Raw genomic sequence first — 19,894 nt, forward strand, 5'->3', positions numbered from 1 at the left:
TTAAACACAAACTGCTCTTCCCATCAGACTTTTCATTCGAGAGCTAGCTAGTTAGCTAGCTAACGGTTATGCTGAAAGTTCGGCAATTAGCCAGCCTGTGCGGATAAATAGTTAGCTTAAATTGATATTTAACATGTGGACTGTGAGCCTAGTTACATCAAAAAGAAAACTTCCCATTTTGTCATACTCACCATTTTAACTAACACTACTCAACAGCGGTTCAAATAAAACTAGAAATAAAATGAAGAGGTTGATTTAACGGGCAATTCTCACAACTGCGCTTAAATAATAGTGCTGTTGCTAGGCGTGGCCTCGCTGTTACGATGGCGAAAGAGAAGCTGAATCTGATTAGTCGAGAGTCACAGGAGCTCTTTTCCTATTGGTTAAACAAAAACATTCGCCTTTATGATCACATTTTCATAAACAAGCTGTGCTGGCCTGAAAACTAATTTATAAACATAATTTTCACCAACCAATTACTACATTTGGAATAACAATACTATTCAATGTAAAAATAAATCTTTGTTTTATGGAACATAGGTTGACAATGATTTCGTATATGGCAAAAAGAATACCAGTTCCAGCCCCAGACTCTATTTGCACCTGAAGCCCCACTCTCCATGAACTTCAGCTGCAGCTCCAACCTTGGCCTCCAGCCTTGGCCTTCAGGTTTAGGTGAGAAACAAATGCGGTTGCAGCCTTTGTCCCTTAACGTCGAGATGTATCAGTACTTAAAATCAAGAAATTCAAACTGTACGGTATGCAAAATCAGTGACTGTGCAAAATACATGTGGCAGAGATGAAACGAGAGACCATTTACGCCACAAGATGGCACTAGTCCAACAATAAATATGCGACCTGCGACAAAAAAATAGCAGTGAAGAAGAGGAAGACTTCCGGTTCCAGCGGGATGTACATGTACTTCCTGTGTCGCCATGCACATGTGGTAAACAAGCCCTGTGAGTGCAAGCATGGACTCTTCATCAAAGTGGAATAATTTGCCCAAAGGTCCGAGTCTAAAGAATCTGACAGAGGGAGGATTTGGCGTCCTGAAGGAGTCTCAACATGCTGCTGTTCAGGATTTAACAAAAGCTCACATCGAGTCGTTTGACCAGGCTGTCACTGACGGACTCAGCCGCGTTGTGCAGGTCAGTTCAGCTTTCTTTGAGTAAAGTTTTAACCACATAACATATTATTCCCTTAAGATACAGTTAAACGTGTCAACGTGTCAGTTTAGCATTTAATGAAGCTGAAAACGTTTTTATCAAACTACAACGGCTTGTCTTTAAAGTTAACGTCAATTGAAATGACACCCTGCTAATGTCAAGTCAAATAATGTTAGCTTTTTTTTTAAAGCGTGCATTAACGTTAACACTTAGCATAACTTAACGTTACATGATTTGTTTTTAGCCGTGTTTGCATTATTTGCTATGAGTAGTTCTCTAATTATGTCAGTTCTGTTTGAGAAGCTAATTTAGGACACATATAACGTTTTCCTTATCTATAATTTGTAATTTTGTAACTTGAATCGACTTATGAAAACGAGTGAGCTGTATTTTGGTTTTGCTAGGTTACTAGCATCAGTACTCAATGAAAGGTAGCCAGGTAGCTTTCCACCCTTAAACTTTCACAACTTGTATTGTCCGTTTGCTCCTGTATACATTTGGTTCTCACACTCAGTTTGTTGTTGCTTGGGGTAACCTCCTGTCAGTATTTTTCCTGCAAAGTTTTTTTTAAAATGTTTTTGTGGTGTGACATATCTTTCTCAGTCCATCCCCCCTTTGGAGTTCACATTCAAAGAGGACAGGATCAGCCTTGCGTTTGTTGAAGCCACCCTCTACAACCCAGTGGTCGCCAAAGGGAGCATCTGCAGGGAAATGAAGGTGTTTCCAGCAGAGTGCAGGGGCAGAAAATGTACATACAAAGGAAAGCTGGTGGTAAGTTTGAGATGTAATTATTAGTGCTGGGACGAGATGCTTTTGTCCCGATTAGATTCGTTCATGATACAAGGGTGCCGATTCGATTTGTATTGTGATTTTCATTTATTGCTTTTCTAGAAGTATTGCGATTTTCTTTTCCTACTGTAACTAAAACACAAGTTGAATAATACACTTCTAGAGACAATATATCATATCAGACCGTCATCACCACCCACCCAGACAAAAATCAAGAAAATATGACCCAGTAACTACAATATTCAGAACCATTCAACAGAATAGTAACAACATAGACAATGAACCATAAACCAAATAAACACATTTATAAATGAAAACACCAGCACAAAGCTTCTTAGGAGCCCTCCAGAAAGCTCAGGTACTTTCCCCATTTTCTAGTATAGACATCCAACCTGGCACCTGGTTTTATATGACATTTTTTCAAACGCTGCCACCCTAGCCCACTCCTAGTAATTGCTCTAAACTGCATGTGAGGGGCATGATAACACTCTGGTCAGTTCTTGAACTGCTTGTGTTTTGTATCGCTTGCAGGCGGACGTCAGCTGGTCAGTCAACGGAGTTCCCAAAGGCATCATCAAACAGTCCATGGGTCAGGTGCCCATCATGGTGAAGTCCAAGATGTGTAACCTGCACGGCATGTCCCCCAAAGAGCTTGTTAAACACCACGAAGAAGCAGAGGTACAGAGCATTTTAAAAACATTTGCAAGATGAACAGAAATGCATTGCATGCAACCGTATTTATTAATACGTTACAAACTCTGTCTTTTAAAATGAACAGGAAATGGGAGGTTATTTCATTGTGAATGGAAATGAGAAGGTTATCCGTATGCTGATAATGCCAAGGAGGAACTATCCTATTGCCATGTCAAGACCGAAATGGAAGAGCAGGGGCCAGGGATACACTCAGTTTGGTAAATATAACCTTTTAAGATAACGTGCAGAAGCACAGTAAAAGTAGTAGTGTAATAATAGTCTAGGCCAATAATTCCAGCTGCATATATTGCATATCTTTTTGGATGTCATCAGAAATACCCTCTCACAGGTATTTCAATGCGTTGCGTGAAGGAAGAACACACAGCTGTCAACATGAACCTGCATTATCTGGAAAACGGCACCGTGATGCTGAACTTCATCTACCAGAAAGAGCTCTTCTTCCTCCCACTAGGCTTTGCTCTTAAGGTAATAACAAGGGTTGATGTATTTCAGAAATTACCAAGCCTGGTGTTAATTCATTATTAAGTGAAAAAAAAGAGATGTTAAATATCGACATAACAATACCTTAAAACAGTGTTTCTTAAATGGGGGTATGTGTACCCTTAGGGGTACTTTGGAGTACTGCAGGGATTACTTAATTAATTTAAAAATTAGGGCTGTCAAAATAACGCGTTCATTTCGATTAATTAATCTGAGAGAAAAATAACGCGTTAAAAAAAAATAACGCAGATTAATCCATTCCATATTGACGTTTGCATACAGACGAAAATCTGGTGCCACTGATATGTCTGCGCTTCTCTCTGATGCTCTGAAACGGACGTTACAGGAAACACAAACACCGCTGCATGTGACGCTAGTTAACACAATACTCAACAGCAGCTAACGTTAGCTTACCGCTAGCTAGTAGCTGGATTAAACACGGTTAAAATGCTGACAGCTAACGCTAAACGGTGTAAAGTTTGACTGTGTTTTACTGTAGAGGATTCAACACCGGGATGTAACAATCTGCAGCTGCCGTCGGAGAAACAACACAGACAGTGCGTTCAATGAAACTGGTAAACTATAGCCTCATGGTGCATTTGAAGTTATTGTAAATGTCCTTTACCATCTGGTGGTTGTTTTTGTCGTTCAACAGCAATTTACTAGTGAAATAAGTTATTGTCATACATTATTATTAAATCATTTAATTTTGACCATATGGCCTTAGCAATAAACAAGCCGTTCTTTAATGTCACCAACTGTTGTTTAGTACCCTTTTTTTTTTTTTTTTTACTTTCTTAAAAAGTATCGGTTCAGGCACCGTTAATTATGTATGCGAATAATTTCAATTAATCAGAGTATGTAATTAATTAGATTACATTTTTTTATCGATTGACAGCCCTATTAAAAATGTCATGCATAAATCCTAAAATAATTGCACTACAATAATGAATGAATTTATTGATGGATTTTAACCATTTGAAATGCAGCATTTAAATGTAGTAAATGTATCACTACCAGCGCTGTAGTGTACCCCATACAGACTTTTGTTTTCTACCAAACATGTTTTGAGCTGGTCAGGGGGTACTACAATTCAAAAGGGATTACAATAGTGAAGAAAGTTTGAGAACCACTGTCTTAAAATCTGTTAATCCAGCTAATTTTCCTGCACACTCGGTCCAGGCGCTGGTGGACTTCACAGACTTCCAGATCTACCAGGAGCTGATCAAGGGCCGCGAGGACAACTCCTTCTATAAGAGTTGTGCGTCGGAGATGCTGCGCGTCGTCATGGAGGAGGGCTGCACCACCCGCGCCAAGGTGCTCGACTACCTGGGAGAGCGCTTCAGGGTCAAGATGAGCCTTCCCGAGTGGTACACAAACGAGCAGTGCGCCAACTACCTGCTGGAGTACGTTTTTCTGACGGATGTATTTTTTATTTTTGTTTAATGATTAACCGTTTTTTTTTTATTTTTATTAAAACATGACACACAAAATATACAATTTGCAACATGAACATATCCCCCTCTCCCCCCATGCATCATCACCACCCACCCAGACAAAAGCAAGAAAAGATGGCAGTGCGCTGCTGCTACATGCGTATAGGGGAAACCCTGCATGTGCACGTGTGGTGCTGATGTTGCGCGATGTAAGTCATGCGGCGCCCGAGTGAATTTGACCGGCATAAAATCGGCATATGTCAGACTGACCGGCAGGTCGCCGGTCATGGCCGATGACGTGAAAATCGGCCAATTCCGGTCACCGGCCGGTCAATCGGTGCATCTCTAGTGTCTTTCAGACCAATTCTAAACACACTGGAGGGAGTCCAATAGAAGCGATACGTAATCTTGAACTGGCAGATATTATTTTATTTTTACCCACAGTCTGACAGAAACAACACGGTTATGGATTGTTTTGTTTTTTTGGTTACGCTTTAGTAAAATGAGTTGTGTTGTGTTTTGACCAGCGAGTGCATCTGTATCCACCTGAAGTCAGACGTGGAGAAGTTCTACCTGCTGTGTCTGATGACCCGGAAGCTCTTCACGTTTGCCAAGCAGGAGTGCATGGAGGAGAACCCCGACAGCATCATGTGTCAGGAGGTGCTCACTCCCGGTCAGCTCTATCTCATGTTTATGAAGGTAAGCTCATCCAGGTATTTGAACGAGCACTGTCATTTTATTGGCCCCTGGCGATTGCATTACACCGAAGGAAACCAGGCATTCTTCTTGCAAAAAATGTAAAAGCCTTTATTTATATGGCTATTTCATATTGAAATCTTATTATATCAAAAAGCAGAAACCCACGCGTAGCGGCACAAACGGCCCTCTTAGGGGTGTTATTAATTATTATTATTATTTTTTTTAGATAATTTGTTTTGGGGCTTTTCCCTTTATTATAGTGACAGTGGATAGACATGAAAGGGGGAGAGAGAGATAGGGGATGACATGCAGCAAAGGGCCGCAGGTCGGATTTGAACCCGGGCCGCTGCAGGACAACATGGGGCGAACGCTCTTACTGGGTGAGCTAGAGGCCGCCCCAATTATTATTTTTTTTCTTTGAAATTTTGAGTTATGGATTTAACCCGTCAAATATTCCCAACAGGAGAGATTGGCTGCCTGGTTGCTGTCTGTAAAGCTGTCCTTTGACAAGCGAGGCAGCAGACTGAGTGGAAGCCTGAGCGCTGAAAACGTGATGAAGATATTCAACTTGGGCACTGACCTGACCAAACCCTTTGAATATCTGCTGGCCACTGGGAACCTCACCTCCAAGACAGGTACGGCCATATGAGTTTAGTATGAGGCTACATTCACACTACTACGTTTTGGTTTAAAAATGAATATCTTTTACTAAGTTTACGCCCTGCGTCCGCACTACTTCCGAGCCCGTAAAAGGGAGACATTTGGTAGGGCTGGTAGTGTCTGGATTAAGCTGCAAGCTAAATGACCGCTAGCTGCTGGCTAATTTATGCAGCGCTATGTCGTCCATCTCAGCCAAGATCGGAGAAATGTTGAGTTACATGCGAGCAGGCTGATGTTAGTACAGGTCTGTATGGTTATACTGTAGCAGCCTGGGGTCGTTTTCAGGCGACTGTATAAAGGTAAAGACAGTACGGCTGTTCAGAATGCTATTGCTCTAGTGAGGCGCTGGCTGAGCTTTCATTCACAAACACTGCGTCTGTAGTCACTTGTCAGACAGTCAGGCAAAAACACGGGTCTTTCCGTTTGTTTTGAATGCCTGCGGCAAAAAGTTAAGTCTGAATTAACTTTTGGAGAAAAGCAACCCAACGTCAACCTGCTTTGGAGAATCGTGTAACCGGAGATCAGACTCGTCTGTCCGTATCACGGCATGAGAGTCCTGCATCTCAAGCTTGGTCGCCTTTTTATTTTCTCTTTTTTTTTTCCAAAGCTGCCTTCAAGTGCGATGGGACATGTTGGTTTCCCCTGCTGCCGCTGCCGAAGGTTCTAATATTCACTGTTGAAAAGCCCCGAAGCTTTGAAGCTCAAAAAATGGTATTCGGTACAGGCCTAACATTTGGAAACACTGCTGCCCCCGGTTTGGTTTGGGAACCCTGGGGTTGCTTTGTAGTCTGGACGGGCAGAAACGGAGACGTTTTGGAAACGATGACGCACGTCAGTCAGTCTTATCGGTTAGGTAGCTTACACACACATACACACACATATATATATATATATATATATATATATATATATATATATATATATATATATATATTTATTATTTATTTTTTTAATCATCATCCCGATATCGCAATAAACACATCATGAAAGGCTGCGACATATCGTGAAAGAAAATATCCGAAGAAAACTGCACTTTAAAATGTAGCTGTCACTTTTTTTAGTGATGCCTTTTTCAATGTTCAATGTGTTCAAAAATGTTTCAAATTCAACAAGCAATTAGTTATATTTTAGCAGAATACTTAAAGCAGCAGAACTGAATACACTTAAAAATCTGTTTATTTATCGCGAGTAATATCATCATAGCGATATTCAACAACGTTATTGTTTACCTCCATATAGTGCAGCCCAAATACAAATGTAGTTAATCTATTAAATAAACACCGTTTCCCGCTGTCTGTGCACAGGTCTCGGCATGCTGCAGAACACAGGCCTGTGTGTGGTAGCTGACAAGCTCAACTTCATCCGCTACCTGTCCCACTTCCGCTGTGTGCACAGAGGAGCTGCCTTCGCCAAGATGAGGACCACCTCTGTCCGTAAGCTGCTGCCTGAGTCCTGGGGCTTCCTGTGTCCCGTCCACACTCCGGACGGAGAGCCCTGTGGACTCATGAACCACATGACGGCCATCTGTGAGATTGTGGCCCCGAGCTTGCCCACCACATCTCTGCCCGCTCTGCTCTGTTCCCTTGGTGAGTCAACAATTTGGCTACATTAAGCCATAGGGGTATACATATACACATACGATGCATCGATCTGGATCGCTATATCGAGCCAATATTATCGATACAAAGTGAAAATATCGATGTATATCGTCATCTTTAAGCCGCGCCTTTATTTTTAAATTCCCACTTTGTATTTATTCTTTTTATTAAAAAAAGAGTTGTTTTTTGATAATTTAAATGTCTTGAAGAGTTTAGTAATGAAATTGTGAAATTACTAGGGCTGTCAATCGATTAAAAAATGTAATCTAATTAATTACATACTCTGTGATTAATTAATCTAAATTAATCCCATACATAATTGTTGCTGTGAAAGTATTTTAAATAATTCAGTTCAAATGAATCAATGAATAATCAGCATCAGTGATATTAAAGTAAAATTGCTGTTTATTGCTAAGACCATATGGTCCAAATTAAATGATTTTAATAATAATGTAATAACTATAACAATTACTTATTTCACTAGTAAATTGCTGTTATATTGACAAAAACAACCAGCAGATGGGAAAAGGGCATTTAACATTAACTTTTAATGCACCACGAGGCTGTCGGTTACCAGTTTCATTGAACGCACCATCTGTGTTTTTCCGACAACAGCAGCTGCACATTGTTATGTCCCGGTGTTGAATCCTCTACAGTGAAATACCGTCACACTTCACACTGTTTAGCGTTAGCTGTCAGCATTGTAACCATGTTTAATCCAGCTACTAGCTAGCGATAGGCTAACGTTAGCTGCTGTCGAGTATAATGTTAACTAGCGTCACATGCAGCGATGTTTCTGTTGCCTGTAACGTCCGTTTCAGAGAATCAGAGAGAAGCGCAGAGATATCAGTGGCACCGAAATGAGGCGCCGAAATCTGCGTTGCTATTCGGTCTGGTAGATACAGATCATTAAGGCACCTGTGCCGTATTAGCACCGGATTTCGGTATCTAACCCTATTCAAGAAGAACATTTTTATAAGTAAATGTTCCAATTAATGATCCAGGCAGCGCATTCTCATCTCCCTCCTTCATTTTACAGTCGAATGGTGGCTAGAACGGCTCTGGGTCAAAGGTCAATATGGAATGGATTAATCTGCGTTATTTTGACAGCCCTTAAAAGCCATGAGGCACAAATACATTTTGGACCAAATTATTGATGATTCAGTCTGACGCATTTTAAAGTACATGTCAGTGGGCTGAGTTGCAATAGTACAAAATCTGTTCCATCTCTGGCGCTTAAGGTGTTACTCCAGTGGATGGATCTCCAGGCCAAGCCTTTTCCGACTGCTTCCCCGTGGTCCTGGACGGCGCTGTAGTCGGCTGGGTGGAGACGGAATTAGCCCCGGTTGTGGTCGACTCACTGCGCAGGTTCAAGGTACGTCAACTGTATAATGTATACAGTGTCTACTAGGGGTGGGAAAAACAATCCTACGTCATGATTTATTTGCGAAAAAATAAGACTGGACGCGCTCAACTCACGTAGATACTTAGAAAGCTTTGTGCTGGATCCTAAAAGTGAATAATCATAAATAAAGCTACTAGGACTGCACTCCAATTTGATAGTTTATTGCCACACAACGGAAGATTCGGGCAGCGCCCTTCCTCAGCGTGTGCACAGGCTGTTAAATGATTTTTTTTTTTTGGCGAACATTTTTTGATTCTTTTCCCTAGAATCTTTTTTTTCTTTCTTTTTTAACCAATGATTCACCTAAATATTCTCTGTTTATACGGTACCGCCGACGGTGACTACATCATATCCGTTTCCAGCAAAACAGACGGAAAGCAGAAAATGCAGAACATCCACGTTATGTACTTGTGTCAGACTGACTGACGTGATTATTCTTATTCTTAGAAAGCAATTAGTTTTTAGAAATGTCTCATGATATATTGTCTCTAGAAGTGTATTATTCATCTTTTGTTTTCGTTAAAGAAGGAAAAGAAAATGGCAATACGCAACACTATCGAATCGCAATACTTCCAGAATCAACAATAAATGAAAATGGCAATATAAATCGAATCAGCAGCCATGTATCATGAAAGAATCGAATCGGGGCAAAAGCCCATCGTCCCAGCCCTAGTGTCAACTGTCTGTACCACCCACACTGTGTGTGCAGGAAAACTGATATTTAAAACAAATACCTTCAGGTGCTAAAAGAGAAGAAGATCCCTCCCTGGACTGAGATTGTTCTGGTTCCAAAAACAGGCAAGGCCAGCCTGTACCCAGGCCTGTTCCTCTTCACAACACCCTGCCGCATGGTGCGGCCCGTACGCAACTTAGCTCTTGGCAAGCAGGAGTTGATCGGCACCTTTGAACAAGTATGTGTACACTATATATATATATATATATATATATATAAAGATGATGTGGTCGTTATATTAGCAAGATATCTGAAGCACACAACTGTGAATGTTAATTTGTTTTGCATATCGGTTGCTGAAACTTTTGTTTAACAGTCTTTTTCTCTGTTGCTCTAGCTTTACATCAATGTAGGCATCATGGAGGATGAGATCGAGCCAGGAGTGACCACGCACCAGGAGCTCTTCCCTCACAGTATGCTCAGCGTGGTGGCTAACTTTATTCCCTACTCGGACCACAACCAGAGTCCTAGGAACATGTACCAGTGTCAGATGGGTAAGTGTTAAGATGACTGTTCAGGTGCTGACAACCTAGGCAGAAGACAAAGAACTAGTGGCGACGAAGACCGACTGTGGCGTCGCCTGCGTTTTAGTCAGGCTCAACGGAAGCTCATTTCCAAATACTTGCCTGACACCGGCGTGGTGTCCCTCTCCTTCTGCTCTCTGTGTGTGTTGCCGTTCTCAAAATCCCTTCTCTTCGGGAAACGACAACAAACTTCTAGCTAGCAAGCTAAAAGCTGAAAATGGCAAGTTTTAAAGAAAAGATGACGCAACAAGGCAGGCCTGCTTGATTCTTTCAGTGAATGATTGTAAAGATTTACAAAGAATATGTTTACGGCATTTACTCTCTAACTGGGAGGTTTTGAGATTGATGAAATTGCTGTGGACGAAATACACACAGCGATACAAAGGAGCAAATTGTATCCAGCTAATTTAAATAGCTCACGTTACTGTATTGTGTCAACAGTTAACTTCATTTAATATTGTACGTGGTGTTTTCTTTCTCGGGGCGCAAATGTTCCACCAAGACAAGTTCGTTCACGAGGCTATTTAGCAGAGCCACCGTCGCTGCATCCGGAGCTTAGCGCCGGCCAAGACGATTATGATTGGTTCAAAGAAATGCAAACAACCCAGAGTGTTTTTTTTTTTTCTTTTCTTTTTTTTTCTCTCCTATCCCAGAATGTATGTGTGGTGTAGCCAGACCTTACTCCACAGGGCTGTGGAGACCATATAGATAAACCGTTGCTATGATACATAAAACAAAACAGCATTTTATTTACTTTTCATGTATTACTTTTTTTTTTTATCCTGTGTAAATAATTTTTGTTATTTCAGTCCGTTTTATATTTCATACATATTGTATCGTTTACTGTCCGAGTTTGTTTTGCACTGTTGTCAGATGATCTAAGTTGATTTTCTGTCATGACGGACGATAAAGTTTTCTGAATCTGAAAATTTGCCCAAATCGGCCAGTGGCAGCACAGAGCCTCTGCTTCATTCCCTGTGAAACCGCAAAAGCTACGGCGACGGGCGCTCATCGTCGTGCCTAACTTTACCATTTTGAGCTGCTGTGAAGCATTAGCCTTGCAGAGTCATGACGCATTGTGTCCATCAGACATGAATCCCCTTCTCTTCTTCAGGTAAGCAGACAATGGGCTTCCCCCTGCACTCCTTCATGGATCGCTCCGATAACAAGCTGTACCGGCTGCAGACCCCACAGAGCCCACTGGTCCGGCCCTACATGTACGACCACTACAACCTGGACAACTACCCCAGCGGAACAAACGCCATCGTGGCCGTCATATCCTACACAGGCTACGACATGGAAGATGCCATGGTGAGGAAAACGCAACAGTCACAGTCTTTTTCCTGGTAGAAAAGTGGAGTGAAATATAATTGTGACACAATTTGATCATATTAGATTGTGAACAAGTCGTCATGGGAGAGAGGCTTTGCCCACGGAAGTATCTACAAGACTGAGCTGGTGGACCTGGCAGAAAAGGTGCGGGGAGAAGACAGCGTGGTGTTTGGGACCAAGCCAGGTGACCCCAAAGTAAACGACAAACTGGACGCTGACGGACTGCCATTCATTGGCTCAACACTTCAGTACGGAGACCCCTTCTACAGCTACATCAACCTCAACACTGGCCAGACCTTCGTCAACTTCTACAAGTAATTTCATTATCAGAAAAATAAGTTCTTTAATACTAACACTGCTTACATTCTTCAGTGTATTTAATTTTGCAGCTAAACCTTTTCAAATTACTGGTACTGTCCTCGACTAAAGAAATTCTTAGTCTACTAACACCCACAGGGTTTTGTTGACTAATTGATTTAAATCAACAGATCTGTAAAAAAAATGAGTTTCTCATGAGTCATGCAAAAGCACCATTTTAAATCTTGTTCTTTACCACGGATGTGCTGATAAGTTTCTTTGATATAAGTCACTCAGCATGAAAAAGGTTAAGAACATGACTAATCGACTGAAGAAAGCTCAGTCTACTGAGAACAAAGCGACCGATTAGGCGACTAAAAAGGGGCAGCGCTACAATTTACAAACCGCAATGTGACTGTGTTTTGTTTTTTTCTCCTAGGAGTCAAGAGGCCTGCGTTGTGGACAATATAAAGATCTGCAGCAACGACACTGGCTCGGGCCGTTTCAAACGCATTTGCATCACCATACGAGTGCCACGAAACCCCACCATCGGGGACAAGTTTGCCAGTCGCCACGGTCAGAAGGGAATCCTGAGCCGCCTGTGGCCGGCCGAGGACATGCCCTTCACAGAGAGCGGCATGGCCCCCGACATCCTGTTCAACCCGCACGGCTTCCCCTCCCGCATGACCATCGGGATGCTGATCGAGAGCATGGCCGGCAAGTCAGGCGCCCTGCACGGCCTGAGCCACGACGCCACGCCCTTCACCTTCTCCGAGGAGAGCTCGGCGCTCGAGTACTTTGGCGAAATGCTCCGGGCGGGCGGATACAACTTCTACGGCACGGAGAGGCTCTACAGTGGAGTGAGCGGCCTGGAGCTGGAGGCCGACATTTTCATCGGAGTCGTCTACTACCAGCGGCTGCGTCACATGGTCTCCGACAAGTTCCAGGTGAGGACCACGGGAGCGCGGGACAAGGTGACCAACCAGCCAGTGGGAGGCAGGAACATCCAGGGAGGCATCCGTTTTGGGGAGATGGAGCGAGACGCCCTGCTGGCCCACGGCTCGTCATTCCTGCTTCACGATCGCCTCTTTAACTGCTCGGACCGATCCGTGGCTCAGGTGTGCGTCGACTGCGGCAGCCTGCTCTCCCCCCTGTTAGAGAAACCACCACCCTACTGGTCGGCCATGCGCCACCGTAAGACTGTCTGCACTCTGTGTGGTAAAAGCGACTCTATAGACTCAGTGTCTGTCCCTTATGTGTTCCGCTACTTTGTAGCCGAGCTCGCAGCAATGAACATCAAAGTCAAATTAGACGTTAAGTGAATTTTGCAGGACGACCGGTAAAGATGCATGTCTTAAACGTGACAAATCAAAATAAGTGTATTATGAAACGGCTGTTTGTTTGATTAAAATTGGTCTTTATACCCTATGAAGCTGCTACAACTAACCATGCTAAATAAAGATTAAAAAAAAGAAACCGTAAAGCCATGTGTGTAAGAATAGCCAGGAGCCTGAGAAGTTAATCTCCTTCGTCAAGTGTTTTAGCCAAGATTTTGAGGAAATGACAGAAAAGCAGCATATGATGGAATGAATGTGTTGACATATTTTAAAGGTGTGTAAAAAAATAACCCAAAGGTCTTTTGTACAGTCACACTGAGTGTTGAATAAAAATGCTGTACCATTGTACAAATTATTCAGATCCTTAAACCTACATTGTGTAATTTTTGTAGCCGATTCTTAGCAAAAAAACCCTTTTGTTCTTTCACAAATATGTGCTCATTCATGTGTAATTACTTCCAACTAATCAAAGTATTCTCTTAAGCGTAGAATCTGCCATTTAGAATCATTCAGAATGCATACGAGCGAGTCGCTGGAATGACGGCCGGCATGTTGCGCCTCCATCTTTAAAATACATTAGCCAAAGAGGGACATACCTCCGCCTTTCGTCCTTTTACACTCAGTGGCACCCCGCACCGTGACGAATGCCAGGGGGAGATTACTCGCCAGGGAAGCGAAAAAGAGAATTAAAAACAACAACGTGACAGGCAAAGCAACAAGACCAACGTTAATATTGGAGTGGCTGGAACAGCTGCACGTAAACGATGGTTCTGCCACCGTAGCCGTTAAAATGCGATTGGAATGGGAGGGGCTAGAAAGTAATATTCAGTTGGATGTCGTATACAATTTCACCGCTAGATAGGAGAAATTCTTACACAATGTAGCTTTAAGTAAAAGTACCAACTCACACTCCATGTGGATTCTGCAAATAATAGTCCTGCTTTAAAATGATATCCAAGTTTAAAAAAAAAAACAGTATTATCAGCAAAATGTACTTCAAAGTAAAAGTACTCATCCCGTGTGCCATATTATATTATTAGGTTGTTGATGCATCAAAACATAAGTAGAATTTTGTAGCTGGGTAATCGTGGAGCTAGTTTGAACTACTAACCTTTTGAATCTTTAACAATCTATTTGATCAGGGTATCGTACGTATGTATGTACATCCTTAATCTGTACAGTAATTACAGCTGTCAGAGATGTAGTGGAGTAAAAAGAACAGTGCTTCCCTCTGAAATGTAGTGGCGTACAAGTGAAGAAGCAGAAAATAAAAATACTCCAGTACAATTTTGAAATACTTGTACTTAAGTGCAGCTGTGTGAGTAAATGGTTCACACCTGAGTGCCCACACTTGTGCTGCTGACCGAATCTCACTACAGACTCCATGTAGTCCTACAGTGACAATATGTTAGCGTGTAAGATCCCTAGCAGAATGCATAAAACAATGACAATGTTGAATTTTGTAAAATTAATCATTGAGGCTACGACTTTGATACAGGTTCCTGAACGATACTTTTACCAATACAAATTTAAAATCCATTTTAACGAAAAGAAATGACAACATTACGGCACTTACTACGTGGGCCCCGTCTCTGCATAACGTAGTTTTTCCTGCGTGTCTCTACGACGTGCAACGACAGCACTTTTCAGAGTTTGAGCTACTGAACTCAGGAAAGAGATACAGGGTTCCTCTGTGCAAATATAACAGGTATAAGCACTCATTTCTTCCTCTCTCAGTCAAGCTCATTAATGAGCAGCGAGGAACGTATGACTGAATTCATTAATGTATATCTGTGACTGAATGTATGTATGGATATGAATGGAGGACTGAATGCATATTTATAACAATGTATGGATATTTATGAATGTTTATTTTATGACTGAATGCATGGATGCTTATGGAAGTAGGAATGAGTGTTTGTAAGGCATGTATGGGAGAACAGAAGAATGTAGGAAGGATGGCTTTTTTGTATAGAAAATGGTAATTTGCAATTTGCATAGCTCTTTGAGTAGCCCAAATGTTTACTGTACATTTGTCTTTTGTTTTAACCCTGTGCTTCTTGTGTGTCTCTGTTGTAACTCTTGCAGCAATTTCTCTCAGTGTCCAAAACTAAAAACTAATTTCTCCTTTCTCCTGACTAATAAAGATACTTTGAGCAAATCACCAGCATCATCAGATCTAGGTAGAAGCGTGCTGCGTGCTTATTGGCTCACTGACGCTGATGAGATGTACTCCTTAGGTATTGAAATGTGGTATTGAATGACGAGGCATTTTTCGATACTCGATACTATGGAGGCAAACCTAAATTTGGTACCCAGCACTATTATTAACAGCATTCATGTTTTAACATTTCCATTCCACAAAATTCCCCTCATTCACTTGTATTACACACGGTTTCAATCACCAGTTGTCATTATTCCAGTTGTTGCAGAATATCTGGCAGGTCCAACACAGTAGGGATAGTGTAGTCTGGTTTCACTGAACCATCGGGCACAGCGCCTCCTGCACGGCTGATCCAAACGGTAGCCCGTACTCTAGCGTTAAAGCCCCCCTGAATATCTGTGTCCAGAGAGTCTCCCACCATGACACAGTCCTGGGCCTCCACCTCCAGCATGTTGAAACACAAAGTGAAGATGGAGGCGAATGGTTTCTGCTCCGCGTGTTCTCCCCCGATCACGATGGCATCGAAGAACTCCTCGCATGCGACTGCCTCCACTTTCTCCCTCTGAGTGCGAGCTTCCCCGTTGGTCAGCAGCAGCAGCTTGTATCCGCTGCGCAGTTGTTTCAGGAGACTGCAGATCTCAGGGGACAGACTGAGAACCTCCAGGCGACTGTTTTTCCACAGGTAGTAGCACTTAGCGGCCAATGAGGGTGCGGAACAACTGCCCACAGCTTCCTGGATGTAGGCCTGTAACAATTATTACATAATATTACATTCATGTTTCTTTGTTTAACTTTAATTAATTAATTAAATGAATTGCTAACTCCTAAGGGGTATGACTGTTGATGATAATTGTCAATTTGTTTTTTTGTGTTAAAAGGGGAGAGAGAGGGGGGAAGACATGCAGGAAATCGTCACAGGTCGGACTCGAACCCTGGACTTCTGCGTCGAGGCATAAACCTCTACGCATATGTGCGCCCACTCCACCAACTAAGCTAACTCGACCACACAATAATTGTCAATTTTATGTTCATTTAAGAAAAAAAATACAATGTTTTACGTGATAAAAAGGCATGGTTTACCTGTGTTATTACATTATCTGGGTCACATAACCGAGATATAACCAAAAGATGTATCCTGGGATTCATTCCAAAAAAGTAATACATTTGGAATTGTTACAGCTCTACCTGTATGCTCTCCTCCCAGTGACCCACCCGGACCTCGTCGATGGATCTGCCGGCTGACGGGTCAAAGCGCTCATGGAAAAGCTTCTGCTTGAACTCGTCACAAATGCTGCTGATGGTTTTGTCGTCAAGGGCCAGTGTGCTCTTCAAAAGTTCACTGGTCTGTAAGATTCAAACACAACAGATAACCCTTTAAAATTAGAGTTATCTCAAGACACTTTACAGATAGAGTAGGTCTAGACCACACTCTATAATTTACAAAGACCCAACAATTCCAGTAATTCCCCCAAGGGCAAGCATTTAGTGCGACAGTGGCGAGGAAAAACTCCCTTTTAGGGAGAAACCTCGGACAGACCCAGGCTCTTGGTAGGCGGTGTCTGACGGTGCCGCTTGGGGGTGCGATGAACAGTGGCAAAAACGGTCACAATAAAGATAATGGAACAACGTGACGGCCACCGAAGCGCAGCAACCCGTTGATGCCGCTGTCGCTGTTACGTCACCCGGATTGTTCGTCTGATTGGTTGAAGGACTATCCAATTGCGCCCAGAGGCATTTGAGCTGCGTCCGTTGGTGACGCTCCCTTTGGAAATGGGCTGTGAATGAACCTTCCCCAGACCCGCTCTCAGTTACAACTGAGAAGGGTCTGGTGTCAACCAGGCTAGTAAGGGCGCCCTGCTCCTTCTCTCTTTCATTTAAGGGGTCCTTGTCTTTGAACATTGAAGACCCTTGGTTTAAGCTTAAGTGCAATACAACCGTCAACTTTCGACATTCTATGACTGCTTGTAAAATATTTAAAAAAAAAAAAAAAAAGAAATGACTTCTCATCTCTTGAGGAACATTATGGACAACATTGCCAGATGATTTAAGTTGGTTATTTATTGTTATAAACTTTAACTGTAAGCTGTATATTTATGTGCAGATTATTAAAAAAAAATACTCCCTGTACTGTTACTTTTTTGTATTGTAATAATACTGTGTTGGTAATAAAGTTTGTCAAGAGAACAGTGGTGCCCAAGTTAATTTGTAACACCTGTGCTTTTTCTGCTCTCACAATTCAAAAGCTCTGCTGTGTAAAAGGCCTGTCAATCACAGTGTACATGCCCACACAGTACCTTTTATATATGTCAATGCAGAGTACTGAGAGGAGGTGCGAAAACACCTGTGTGGGTGGACCCCTTGTGTGTGTAGTAAATAGGCTTTAAGCGAAGTACAGGTGTCTCAAAATTGTAATAGAGTAAACGTAGTTAATTTACACCACTGACAATAGTTACACACCATTATAAAAACAAATAAAAAATGGACAGCGGTGAAATAATATGTTCTGGCTAAAATTAAAGCTTGTTAAATTAGCTTTTAAACAGCGGTGCATTTTTGCCCCTCCCAGCGCCGTTGAACGCGACTCCAATCAGAAATGAACACCGTTGACGGTAACCAATCATCACACCCATTTAGCAACCGGAATTAAATTAACGTTATCGTCTGCATGGTAGTTAGAGACAAGTCACCAGTCCACGTAGTACATTGAACACGTATAGTAGCCTACGTTACAAATATGGAAGCTAACTTGAAATGCTACATGAAGAATATCAGACTTTATCACCTTTTGTATGGCTACTCTACCTGCCCGACTTGTTTCAATGAGCGTGTTGTCCAAGTCAAACAATATCGCCTTCACAGCTTTACCGTCCATTGCTGCAACACACTGTTCATTCTACACAAACACTAAATACATTGCGGAAGTACTGCCGGGTAAACTGCATGATGGGAGTTGTAGTTCTGATAAATGCAAGACTGTTGCAGTAAGCATACTTGCGAGCTTATTCCTCGAGAGGGCGCCATTAAATCAAATATTTTTTTTGCCAGCAGTTCATAAGATTTATAATGTGCTCTCCACACGGACTAAGCGCTGATTTCCGCCGCTCCACTTATAATGACTTTCTACATGTAATTACATGAAACCTTGTTTGTGTCATTTAAAGGAAATATAGGCAAGAGAGCTGCTTATATATCAGCAATAGAAATGTACAAATATTACAGTTTCAAAATACAAAGTATGAGTATACGCACATGACACACTAAAACACCCCATAGAAATATTAGTGAATATAAATGATTATTTTGTTCGAAAAATGGAGCACTTTGCCTTATTTGACACACCACCACACACCACTCACCATTTTCCAATATGTTGTGTTTCCATTATGACAAGTTTTCCATTTGGCTATAACTGAAACCTGCGTATATATTTCACTCCAAAATTATTTATAGAAAGGAATTATGAAAATTAAATGAAAGGAAAACTATGTGTATTATCACTTGTTTAATTAAATGCCCTATGTCACTATGAACTATGCATGTTGCCATTCAAACACATTCCGTGACGCATTCTTTCAAAATCAAAACATACCTCAATTCTTATGCAACAATGTCCTTTAACTCCTCTCTCATCTGGCAACGGGCCAGAGGTTGACACGCAACAGTGTGCAGTATGCCTGTTGCACCAGCAGAAATCACAATAATCCTTTCTTGCATTACCTGACAGCATTTGGATTGCAGCTCATGTGCTTGTGTCTTTAAGAGAAACCTGACCTAATTATTTCAATTACCTTGGACAGAAAAATGAGATAAACTATAAATCAAGGAATGGTGTGAGAGGCCTAACCTGCTATTATCTATCAGAACAAACAACACCTACCGCTTGCATGTGAAAGAGAAATGTGCTTGATTAAATGACAAATGTGAGGAAAATGAGCTCAAAACCTTCTTTTTTTATTACCCTTAACCTTAAAAAAGGGGAAGAGAAACATAAACAGTGGATTTGTGAAGAGTGAACTTACAAGTGTAAAGATGGAATTTCCCTTTTGATGTAGAGGGGGGAAAAAAGAAGCAAATGACGCGTGTGACTCTTCCAAGAAAGTGCAGGCATCTGAAGGACCAGTGAGGCCTGGTGTCTTTGTCTGCACGACACCATTCCTCTTTTATCTGTGTGGGTGGCCATGGCTGCACATAGTCACACGCTATCTCTCAGCTGGGCAACAATCCCCTGCAAAGGCCCGTTATTAAGGTTGTCATTCCACCAAACACCTCGTAGCTTTGCAAGCTAACACTTGAGTATTGAGTATTTTTTAACATACTAACAATTTCAATATGATATAGCTATCTAAATAAAGGCTTTTTTTTTTTAGCTTTTTGCAGAAAAGAAGAGTTCCTTGGAACCTTTCTTCTTTTTTGAATATTTGCGTTCCCTTCTAAAGAGCACCTTCGTTATGTGTTTGAACTTGTGAGCACTCCAGACCTTTTCTCATCTTGAGTATATTTGATCTGCCTCATTTTTCCATTAGTTAAAATGCTTTATAATCACCTTTTATGTTCTTGTGA

General features: G+C 41.8%; 2 protein-coding genes across 2 annotated transcripts; one reads left to right on the forward strand and one right to left on the reverse strand.

Moving 5' to 3' along the window:
- The first annotated feature begins 907 nt into the window (after window positions 1-907).
- On the forward strand, window positions 908-13,539 carry polr1b (RNA polymerase I subunit B). The gene is made up of 15 exons (XM_078272692.1): window positions 908-1,148; window positions 1,770-1,937; window positions 2,487-2,633; window positions 2,734-2,866; window positions 2,998-3,134; window positions 4,332-4,555; window positions 5,113-5,284; window positions 5,748-5,919; window positions 7,249-7,530; window positions 8,784-8,917; window positions 9,688-9,858; window positions 10,018-10,174; window positions 11,319-11,515; window positions 11,600-11,850; window positions 12,273-13,539. The coding sequence occupies exons 1-15, from the start codon at window positions 972-974 to the stop codon at window positions 13,153-13,155; spliced, it is 3,405 nt and encodes a 1,134-aa protein (XP_078128818.1). The 5' UTR covers window positions 908-971; the 3' UTR covers window positions 13,156-13,539.
- On the reverse strand, window positions 11,542-18,258 carry nanp (N-acetylneuraminic acid phosphatase). Its single transcript, XM_078272693.1, has 3 exons — window positions 18,117-18,258; window positions 16,520-16,678; window positions 11,542-16,079 (listed from the first exon to the last, which is right to left on the reverse strand). The coding sequence occupies exons 1-3, from the start codon at window positions 18,204-18,206 to the stop codon at window positions 15,585-15,587; spliced, it is 744 nt and encodes a 247-aa protein (XP_078128819.1). The 5' UTR covers window positions 18,207-18,258; the 3' UTR covers window positions 11,542-15,584.
- Between the last annotated feature and the right edge of the window lie 1,636 nt (window positions 18,259-19,894).

This window comes from Sander vitreus, chromosome 17, assembly GCF_031162955.1.
Source record: "Sander vitreus isolate 19-12246 chromosome 17, sanVit1, whole genome shotgun sequence".
NCBI classification, from domain to species: Eukaryota; Metazoa; Chordata; class Actinopteri; order Perciformes; family Percidae; genus Sander; species Sander vitreus.